Source organism: Poecilia reticulata, chromosome 9 (genome assembly GCF_904066995.2).
Source record: "Poecilia reticulata chromosome 9, P_reticulata-male-v2, whole genome shotgun sequence".
Lineage (NCBI taxonomy): Eukaryota > Metazoa > Chordata > Actinopteri > Cyprinodontiformes > Poeciliidae > Poecilia > Poecilia reticulata.
Window position 1 is genome coordinate 18,836,669 of NC_088838.1, and position 11,681 is coordinate 18,848,349.

An 11,681-nucleotide genomic window follows, 5' to 3' on the forward strand; every position below is an offset into this window, starting at 1 on the left:
CAGCAAATGGAAAACAGTTTAAATAAGTGAACGTAGAGAGTTCCACTACACTGGAACACTGGAAAAACACAAAGCTGATTTTACTTTCTGGCAGCGTTGATTCAGACTGTGGAGGAAGATTAACTCATTGTTTCATTAATACCTGAAAATATGCAAACTTCATCCTATTGCCCTGTGGTCTGTCAGGATATGTTATGTAAAGCCTTCCCATAGCAAGAGAAGTGGGGTCTGCGAAGCCATTGGTGCATCATCCACACTCCCCCGTTGGACCGTTGACGCCCTTCTCCGGTTCACTTTTCATTCCTCCTTCTGCACGTGACTGAACTTAGACTGTGACTGAACTTAGGCTCAGTCACATGTTCTCTGCTCTCACCTAATCATTCGCAGTTTTGCAGCTTCTCACTTGGTTGAAAATAACCCAATCACACATCACCAATTCTCATTGACTGCCAGTTTAACATCGTACAAGAAAGGCGATTCACAGCCGACATCAAAGCACTTGTCTTGTTACGCAAAATGGAGCTTCACGAAACAATGTGTCAAAGTGTTTGTTAAAACGTGAAACATGCCCCTCTAGCAAATCACTGTACATTTTGCTCTCTTCCTGGTGTAACCTTTTTGGTGGTTAATTTGTTGCGTTATCTTAATAAAATGAATTTCGATGCAAAGGTAAACGTTTTAAGTAATCGTACTTTATAAGTAAAACTTCTTTGTAGATTTGTTACACATTTAGTGCTTGCTTTGGTCAAATTTGATGATCAAGGCTTCCACTCAATAAAAACCAATTTTCTTTTTCAAATAATTAGGAAATTACTTAAAAGAGGGGATTTTTAGTAAAGAACTGCACTCAATAAATGGTTATGGCTCCTTTTGCTTTAATTATTGCATCAATATGTCACAGTATGAAGATGATCAGCTGCAGTGTTTAAGAAGTCTTGGTTTATTCAACAGCAATATATTTGGGTCATCCTCGACTTGGCCTTTACTTCACAATCTTCAAAGCTGTGATTACACATGTTTTTTGTGCGCCTTTTTTTCAGCCACACTTTTTCCTTCCACTCAACCTTCACTTAGAATTTGGAATAGTAAAGTCCTTGAAAGGATGGTTGCAAACTCAAGAGCAAACCAAGTGCTTCAACAGTGTAAACAATCATTTGAATCAGATCAAATCTGCTATCTTTAGCACCTGACAGATGTGAATGTATGATGTACACTAGGAAATAATAGGGTCAACAGATTTTGCTCCCTTTCAAATGACCACATCTCAATTTTAAAACTGCTGCTTTAACAAACTAGCCAAAACTTGAAGTCATGTGATTTTTTTTCTCTCTGTGCCAAACATTAGAGGAGTAAACTACGAGTTTGCTTTTAGTTTCCTGCCCCAAAAAATACAATAGAGTAGCAGCAAGCTCCGGTGGTATTGCATCAGCTGTCACCTAATCTGTGTAATAAATCCCACTGACCTCAGCTTAACAGGCAACCTTCTGCCCTCCACATTCAATCTGCTGCATTGCGTGTGGGGAATAGCACACATATCAGGAGATGTTATCTCTCGAGTCCGCAGTAGTTTTTAACCTCAGTGTCATTTTATCTGGCTTTCACAACGGGTTGTTTGGTCTTGGCGTGTGAGGATACTGCAAGTGGTGCCCACTTTGTTGTGGGAAAGTTCTCAGTGTTTTCTCTTGAGGTTACAGAGCAGATCATAGTATGTTCCCTTCTCCTTAATAAATTAGAATATTACTCAAAAATCAATTTATTTCAAGAACTTTATCACTAATGGAGACACGTAACGTAGATGAATTACACACAGATAGCTGTCTGAAAGCCTTCATGTGTATTAAAGATCAACTGGAGTGAGAGTAAAAGAGCCGGATCTTTATCAGTGCTCCCCTTGTTAAGGCTTTACCACAAAGCTCATGATAAACTATCACACCCAGAGTGTTTCAGCTGGGAGCGTGTATCAGTGGAGCTCTTGTAGTGGTGAGGAATGTTGTCCATTTTGGTTCTGGCGACACGCCAAGCCATCAGTATCAGTTAAATATAGACATCAGACTGAGCCGGTGGGAATGAAAATGCACCCCTGCTGTAACTGTCCTTCATGGTGCAACAGGAGCACGTCTACCAAACTGCTTCGTGTACCGTACATGTGGCAGTGTGGCGTACTTTGCTGGAGTTTTTGTATCCGTTAAAGTTTTGTCATGTTAAAACCACAAACTTTAACGCCTGGCTTTTATTTGCAGTACAAAGTACTAAATGTCATTTCAAAATATTTTACAATCGTGGAAAATCGTCCATGCATTTTTATTCACCTCCCTTTTACTGTGATAAGCACGTGCAAAAATGCCTCTGCATGTCCAAAGCTTGTAAAGACAAAATACTTGCAGTCCTAACAATTCTTTATGTACTTTATTATGTGATTTTTTTTTGTTGATCTATCACATAAAATACCCCAAAATATACATAAAAGTTTGTGGTTGAAACAAAACTTTTATGTTGTAACTCTTGACAACTTGTAGAGTTACCTAATCGTTTCCTCTACAATTCAGTGGCAAGAACTGACTTGAAGAAGTTCTGCAAGTGTTTAAAATATCAATTCAAAACAAGTATTTTCTCTACTGGTTGTGTGGAGAAACTTCATTTTAAGATATTTTCCCAAAGCTCACTTTTCCCCTGACATGTTTGCCACAACGGTTATCTTTGTTCGTGCCCTGGGCGATCAGTGGTTACTGGGACCAGCTCAAACTTGTTTCAGAGCACATTTAAATTCTACTTCACACAGTTGTCAATAAATAACAGAGACTCTTGTACTCACTTCATTTAAACATGTCATGACAGATTTTCATGCCAGTTGTCTTGATAACAACTTTTACTGTTACATAGGTACTCATTTCCTGATAAAGTCAGGACAAAAATATAACTCCAGTGAAGCAATCCACCAGAAATGACGAAAATTGACTAAATAGAAAACACAGGTTTAGAAGAAATTCTTTAAAAAATAAATAAATAAAAGTACTGCACTGTTGTGTTAATATTATGTAGCTCCAGTTTGCGCTGCGGTTTTTTTCTTTAAATTGCCCAACTCAGTTGAACAGTTACATTATCTTGCTGCTTGAATTTCCCCGCTGGGACAGCAAATGATATGTCTGCCCTTTTAATACATTTGGAAAACCTGCTACTGACCACTACTAGCTTATCTTGTTTTATGAGTTTGGATCTTGGCTGGTGTTTAAATTTTAAGAAAAATTTACAGTTTGCAATGGAGCCAAAGTTAAACGCATGAGTCTATACTCATGAGTTTTTCTTAGTGATGTACTGAATTATAGATCAGACACTTGTGCCAAACATTTTCTAAGAACAGTTGAGTTTTTGAGAAGATAATTTTCAATGGTATTCAGGCTGTATTGATCTCAAATATATTGATCTGCACCGATAATGTGATCTTATGATCACTGGAAAAATCTTTACTCATCATCAATGAGCATGTCAGATGTTCGTCAAATCTGCAAGTTTTGACAACCACATCATGCAGATAAATATAGTGTAGTGATCCTCTTCATGTCTACAAACGCATAGGTTAAAGCATTATTGTTTTATTTGTACAGTCAACTTCCTGTACAGTTGCTTCCATGGAAAATGTTTTGGATCAATTTTATTCAGTTCATAAAATTTTTTTTGTATTCAAAGGTAACCAACTTTTAAGTAGCTGTGAAAATAACTGAATGTGGTAAATGTTTATACATGTTTTTTGTACGAAATGTAGGTGTATGACTTAATTGCAGGTACAGAATGTAATCAAATGGTTAACAGGTAAAGTGCAATGGACTCAGCAGGATACCTTTCAGCATTTAATCACTCATGCCACTGATGTGTCAATACATCTTGAGCTAAAAGGTTTATTTGCATCTAGCGTTGAGATGCTCAGCAGCAACATCTTAAAGCAAGTTATTCATATCCCTGGCAGTTTTAATTAAAATAACTCAACCAAAAGGTCAGCTTCTTATATTAAATGAGAAAAGCATAACTTAAAAAGTATAAAGCGCTTTATTTCAAGTTACAATATTTTATAAAATTCTTGATGAAAACTCTGTAAAATGACAGAAATCCAAACCGTCTTTTTTTTTTTTTTTGCAGGTTTCCACTGGTATTTTTGCTCTTATCTTTATTGATAAACTCCAACTCCAGAGGATGGAGGAGCTCTTTACCATAGCCCTAATGCTTTACTCCATCCATGGGTCCCATTCAAATCAGGACACCGACTTGAATAGGCGTCACTCCTACTGGTGAAGTTACTCTAAATTGTTAACTTCACTTACAGTAATTAAAGAAAAACCAGTTCATCAGATGTAAACATCACTGATGTTTACACTGATGTAACAGGGGTGTGGATAATTAGGGTGGGGTTACAGTACATTTTGATGTCTGAAATTTTCTGGAGACTAATTAGGGATGGTCTCATTTCATTTAGCTGAAGACTGATCCTGAGATTGGTTTATGGTTTAATGCAACAGCAATTACTTGATGTTACATCATCAACTGCTACAAATTGCTTTAGTGGCTCATGTATCCTGTCACACAGCCATTTAAAACATCTCATCCTTTTAAAATAACTTTCAGATAGTCCTTACTTCATGTGGGGAAATAAGCTATATTATAATGCCATGAGGACCATGAACATAATGCAATCATTTATTGCTGAAACAATTTTTTGTTTCCTGTATAACTTTTGTACTCAATTCATCTCATTTTATTGTAATAAACACTTGCTTGCAACAAGCTTAAACCCAGTTCTTATGCATTTCAAAACTGAAACCAGTATTTAATCAGAAATGTTTAAAAAAAATGTCCACACTTCTCTTAAAACACAAAATAACAGACACGAGTTTTTAAGATGGATAGCTTTTTTTATTACAGAGCATCAGGGAACTACCCAATTTGGACATGGAGCACATTACAGTACGAGCTACTTGTTTCTCTGGAAGTTGGATGCATGTTGGTGTGAAGGGAAAAAGCAAATTAGAGTGGGTGGAGGAAAAAGAAAAAGAAAGGCACTCTTACACTTACTGTATCCATTGGGATGACCACCAAGTGGCAAAAGGGAACAAAACCAAAACCTTTAGTCTATCCAGATCATGTGATGGCCATGTAAACAAGGCTGATTTCTCTGTACCACACCAGCCAAATGAGGCCACCACATTAATGAGGATAGGCAAGAGCCAAAGAATCGCACCTGGTAGTTTAACGGGATTTCTAAACTAACCCACCTAAAAAAATAAGTTCTGTAATCCAGAAATAAAAATAAGCTGTAAGTCATTTACAGTTGCCAGTGACGCATCGAGGCAGACCAAAGCTTTTCTGTACAACACTCTGGGACCTCAAGCCAAACACTGAAATGATCAAGTCAAAAATAATTCACAAGTCAGTAATTCCAAGTCTGTTTAAAGCTGCCTTCTGAAACATCAGCTTCTCTGTATCCACGCTGAGTTTCAGAGAACAAATAAATAGTGTTGAGGTTTGTATTTCCTGGTCAATAAGACTGCAGCAAAAACCACGCCCCGTTGAGCTAAAGATGGGAAACAGGTTTCTCTGTAGCTACACCTGCCATCAATAAACTCAAGGAGTACAAGAATATTTAGCCACTTTGAAACCATGAAAAAAACAAGGGATCCATTAAAAAAAAACTGTTAAAATTGAATTTCAATGCATAAACAAGTTACTTTTTCCCAATACCTATCAAGTATATCCGATACCCTCTGCAGACCAAAGCAGTGACATAGCAGCTTCTGACTTTTCTGTATTACGTCAGAAAACAGCAAAGGTCTGTGGGGGAATTTGAGGCCTTATGCTCTTTTGAGCCTGTATGATTAGGAGTTGGCTTTCCCCATAGCCTGCAATGCATAGCATTTTAGTGACAACAGTAACAACCCTTTCATTTTAATTGTGCTATTCCAGGATCCTCCACAAAGATGAGTGAATATAGTTAAACAAACACCAGATCAGGCATAAGTGTCAAAAACTGAAGAGGAGGAATGTTAAAGAAGCTGAACTGAAAGGGGATCGTGTCAGGTGAAGGCTCTCCATCAGTTAAATTAGGCATCCAAGCAAGTTTAGATGTCATGCAGGCTCCTTACATTCAGTAGCACCAGAAACTTAAGGGTAGCGCATATTGCCAGATATGCTACCACAGTGACATCACACTGAAGACTCACGGTACTGACGAGAATGGAATGCCAAAGGAGAACGAATGAATGCAGCTACTCAGCAACTATCACAACGAGAAAGCGAAGGAACATCAAGACAGGAGAACACAAAGAACTACGACGCATGAGTTCATGGAACCCATCCTATCCTTTAAAACACCAAGTTTCTGAGGCGTGTCTCCTAGAACCCTGCACATCTGTGCAGCCATCAGAAAACAGTAACAAGACAATCAAGTGAAGCAGGGAGTCATGTGTCATTTGTGTGAGAGTGAGGGGAGGAGAGAGGAAAGAAAGAAGTGCATTTCACCCCTGGAACCTTGGAGGCTTCTCTGTAGTATACACCAACAAGCCTGGGGGGAAAAGCTTAACAGGTTTAGTATTTGAGCTTTTTGGGCACCTCCCATGGGAAGGAGTCTCGGCCAAAGTGGCCATAGGCTGCAGTCTTCTGATAAATGGGTTTCTTCAGATCCAGCTCCCTGGAATACATAATCAAAATATTTAGCACCAATCGCATACTCAAACTGAAACACACCGATTCTCACACATGAAGGTAAAGATGCCAGTGTCGAGCCTTATGACCCATGATGAAGAAACTGGCCGATACTTGAATGGAAAAATGGATCTTCAAACACTTACCCCTCAGATAGAAGCTCCAGCTTGCAGATAAAAACCACACTTGTCCATTTTACAAAAATAAAAGATTTCTATCTATATGTGCAATATCAAAGATTATACAGAAAAACAATGAAATTTAGTCACAACATTGTCCCTTGATTACAAGACGGACTAAATGTTTGTTTGAAAATACTTCTACTCAAATTTAATACTTGTGATGAAACAAAACATGTACCACATGTCAAGCCAGCATATTGTTAGAGACTACAACTGATGCAGCATGAAAACTGGACTATACCAGAGCAGATAGCCTGACTAGCAAACTTATCTTTGTTCGTTATACTTTTATAATTCTATAAAGTGCAGAAAAAGTAATCTTCTGTGGGACTGAATACTCAAAGAATCAAATATTTTACTATCTCAACTGCTGTAGACATACTTGTCAATTTTCTAATAAAAAAAAATGCAATTAGCAATTAGATTATGCTAATTATTCTCAGTGTGTAAAAATTACCCCTAAACTGTCTTAAATCAAAATTTTAATACTGGCCCATTCCTATACTTTGTTTTCCCTAGCAGGCCCAGGAACAGCTGTTTGATGAAGCCTCAGAGGTTGATATTACCTGACAATGACTCCGGGACGAAGGTCAAAGTTCTTCCTCACAATATCAAGCAGTTCTCTCTCACTCTTCTGGGAGGTCCCGTAGTGGAAGATAGAAATGGAGAGTGGATGGGCAACTCCAATGGCATAGGATACCTAATATAGCACACATATGTTATAACAAGCATATAAAAAAACACGCAAAACACCAGGCGGAAACCTCTGGGAACCCCTCACTCTAAAGAGAGAAGCAGCAAACTTTGGCAACACATCTTACCTGCACCAGCACTCTTCGGCACAGTTCAGCCTTTACCAGGGACTTGGCCACCCAGCGTGCAGCGTAGGCAGCAGAGCGGTCCACCTTTGTGTAATCCTTCCCAGAGAACGCGCCACCACCATGGGCTCCCCAGCCGCCATAGGTGTCTACAATGATTTTGCGTCCAGTCAGGCCGGCATCCCCCTGTAGAGAAGAGCAGTTGTGTCTCAGTTAGTAACTTCCAGGATGTCTAGTTAAATTCAAGTCACATGATGCGATGTGTACCTGGGGCCCTCCAATGACGAATCGCCCACTGGGCTGCAGATGGTAAATGGTGTCATCATCCAGATAGACAGAAGGAACAACACCCTTAATAACCTTCTCCTTCAGTGCATCTCTCATCTCCTCCAGGCAAATTTCTTCATCGTGCTGGACAGAGATAACAATGGTGTGCACTCGCACAGGGAGCATGGCGCCACGGTCTTGACGGTACTGCACAGTAACCTGCAAGAAGGCAAATTAATTATATAAAGCTTCCAAAATCAATTTCCATGACAAGCATCAGCCAGAAGATGGAACAACTTTTAACACCCCTTACCAAATATTTCACATTTTTAGATGAGCATACTCAAAAGGCTCATGTTATGAGAACTCTACCTGCGTCTTTGAGTCTGGCCGGAGCCATGGGAGTGTGCCGTTGCGTCGCAGTTCAGCCATTTTAGCATTCAGCTTGTGGGCAAGGATAATTGTAAGAGGCATGCACTCATCAGTCTCATCGGTTGCATATCCGAACATCAAACCCTACACAAATAAAACAACTGTGAGCTTTAAGCATTTAATACTTGAGAAAAAACTAAATCTTGCACAGACTTCTTACCTGGTCCCCTGCCCCAACGTCCTCTTGACTCCGATCAATGTGAACACCTTGAGCAATGTCAGGAGACTGCTGCTCCAGAGCCACAAGAACATTGCAGGTCTTGTAGTCAAAGCCTGTATAGAAAACAGTTGCAGATGAAGCCCCCACGTATAAACAGAAAGCTTTAAGGAGAAAAAAACAAAATAAATGCTGCACCTTTGGATGAGTCATCATATCCAATTTGACGGATGGTTTCACGCACAACTTTCTGATAATCCACTACAGCATGCGATGTCACTTCCCCTGCCAACAGAATCATCCCGGTCTTGGCAACAGTTTCTGCATTAGGAGGACAAATCCAAAAGAATAAGAAATACACCTTTGAGTCTTTAAAGCCATTAATTATTGCATCGATTTGCTCTATTTAGCACAAAGGAGCTTTAGTCTTAAGCAAATCTTAGATACATCAGTCATGATAATGAGAGAAATAAAGCATGTCTTACCACATGCAATTTTGGCATCTGGGTCCTGCTTGAGATGGGCATCCAGGATTGCATCACTGATCTGATCACAGATTTTATCTGGGGAAAAAAGGTCACAAAAAGATATACATCTGCATCAGATGACTGAAGAGAGACAATTTGTAATAATGCTGTCTGGTCACGGTTGAGGCAAGGGGAGAAAAGGGACACGGTGTGTGTTACAGTCGCCATTTCAGCAGCTGTACATGAGGTGGAAGAGACAGCGCGGGCAACTAAACCGAGACCGGAAACAACCCTTGATATAAACCTACTTATGGCACAAAGCTAAACACTGCTTACTGAAATCAAATTATACGTCCAGAACCTTTGTCTGTCCAGTCATGTCCACAATGTGGAAAACATCTTTAAAGGACTCAGCATTTTATGAGCTAGCTAGCATTAGCTTGTAGCAGCGCGTGCTCTGAGCACTGGCCCGCGACAGCCGCGAGGCTGGAAAGAATTGCCTTAAATATTTACAGCTTTTTATGCAAGACAGACACTCAAAATTGCAAGTACCGTGTAAAAACGGAGGCAGAAAAGATACAACCTTAAAACAATGCTGTAAAACTGCCTGGTATGTGAAGCAGAAAAGGCCGGCGTGTCGAGCCTTACCGGGGTGTCCTTCTCCCACCGACTCTGAGGTGAACAAGAAGCAGTCCTCTTCGATCAGGGAGTTGTGGAAACCATTAATTTCTCCGTTCATCATGGCTGCGGCTGCTTTTACAAAGTAATATAAATGTTACGCTGACTAGGTATCACGTTTCAATAAAATTAACTCTTTTTTTCTGTTTTTTCAGAGCACGGAATTACTGCGCCTCTGTATTTGATCCTTAAACCTGAGCCTCATGGCGCAGAGCTCCATTATTTATACTGTGAAGGCTGACGTCCTGACGTCAGAGGAGGCGGTCCGTGTCGCTGAACCTATCAGGAGGCAGCACCCAACTGCGAGCAGGAATGCGGTGCTTGGTCAGAAATTGACAAAAAATCACATGCCTTACGCAACTTTACGTTTGAAACAAGAGTCAAGTTTGCTCCCAGTGTACGCACGTTTGTATGCGAGCATTTATATCAATATAGTGGCTTTTTGAAATGTGAAATCATACAGAATAAGCGGAGGTCCGTTTAAATGTCATTTTATCTCAGTTTGTCTGAAATTCTGCTCATAAATAAAATAAGATATTTAACACTGTGATGTTTTTATCTGCAAAATTCCACGTGACTTTGCATGTATAAATACTTTGTCTGCTTCTCCACACACACACACACACACACACACACACACACACACACACACACACACACACACACACACACACACACACACACACACACACACACACACACAATGTTTCAATTTTACTTTTATAATGCTTCAAAATGAATCTCACGTGGTTCAGTGCTTGGTCAAGTGTTACCCAACAGTTAAAAGTTAACAACTGTTAACCAAGCCTTGAATTGATACAATACCTAGACAAAAAGAATCATGATTGTGATTTGGTCTTTTTCAAACTGGTATATTGCCCCCTATTGTCTATTGTAAGCAATGAAAAATGAATTAATCTGTTTATTCTTCACATGCTGTGTAGTGTATAACGTTGGGTATCGAGATATAATCTCTAACTCTCGTTTTCTCTCTCAGTGCTCTGATATACTTTATAAACTGGGAGTCACCCTAATTACTGGTATGCCAAGTCATTCTGGATAAAAGTCATTCTTGTCATATGGAAACAACAAAAACATTTAAATAAGACTCCACTTTGAGTAACAATTTATATTGTAAATAAGGCTCTTTAGTTGATGGCATAATACTTGGAAATCTGAACTTACCACAAAAATATGGGTCGCAGAGTATTTTTAAGGACTTTGTCAAAACTCTAGTCTAATTGTTTGCAATGATGTTACTAAATGAATTGAGAGAAAAATTAGGCGTACAAAAAAGTGGAGAGGTAAACATTTAGAAATCTTGCTTTTTTAAATCCATAAATTCTTAAATTGATTAAAAATGTGACACTGATAGTATGGCTTTCCTTCAAGAATTTTGAATGTTGCAGTTTTAAATGGCCACAAATTTATTGTGCACTGTCATGAGGTAAATTTGCCAAATCATGAGATGACTTTTTCATGACTTCAATTTTTCCAGAATTTACAAAGAATTTAAACATCAACTGCTTAAAAACAATATCTTACTTTGAGTAAAAAGTATAATTGAACTTTTACACATTAATTTGCATTTAAATCAAGAAGTATATAAACAAATAATTTTGCAAATTTAATTGTAGCAAGTATTGTGGCATTTAGGGGTGTTTTATCACTGGAACAAACTTATGACACAGGTAAAACGTCATTTTCCTAAAGTCATTTACACTCTGATAAGACACTCACAGAAAATTCTGGTTTTGGTGAGAGAACCAGATAAACCTGGCCAGTGATCACGTCTGACTTGGTTTCAGAGTGAAAACTGGCCTTCAGGTGAACAATATACGCAGAGAAAACTGTATCTGAAAAATAATTTAATGCTTAAAAAGCTCAGATGTACATCTACTGCTTTAGGCCTTCCTGTGTAATATGATTAAATGTGATGTTTGTGAACATGCTGCTCCACAGTAACCCAGAGATGGACTTAGTTAATCAATTT

The 11,681-nt window shown here is 38.9% G+C and overlaps 1 protein-coding gene across 1 annotated transcript; it reads right to left on the reverse strand.

Annotated features, from left to right (window-relative positions):
- Nucleotides 1–4,880: 4,880 nt before the first annotated feature.
- On the reverse strand, nt 4,881–9,900 carry mat2ab (methionine adenosyltransferase 2Ab). Its single transcript, XM_008418596.3, has 9 exons — nt 9,659–9,900; nt 9,029–9,106; nt 8,742–8,864; nt 8,547–8,659; nt 8,327–8,470; nt 7,955–8,173; nt 7,691–7,873; nt 7,436–7,569; nt 4,881–6,673 (listed from the first exon to the last, which is right to left on the reverse strand). Exons 1-9 carry the CDS (start codon nt 9,750–9,752, stop codon nt 6,571–6,573), a joined length of 1,191 nt encoding a protein of 396 aa, XP_008416818.1. The 5' UTR covers nt 9,753–9,900; the 3' UTR covers nt 4,881–6,570.
- Nucleotides 9,901–11,681: the final 1,781 nt, after the last annotated feature.

Bases quoted from the DNA above. Each gene is read 5' to 3' on its own strand.
- mat2ab (XM_008418596.3), bottom strand. From the start codon at position 9,752: ATGATGAACGGAGAAATTAATGGTTTCCACAACTCCCTGATCGAAGAG. The intron at 8,660-8,741 runs GTGCAGCATTTA...TTTTCTATACAG, and splicing joins ATATGATGACTCATCCAAAG to GCTTTGACTACAAGACCTGC. The intron at 7,570-7,690 runs GTAAGATGTGTT...GTGCTATATTAG, and splicing joins GCCGAAGAGTGCTGGTGCAG to GTATCCTATGCCATTGGAGT.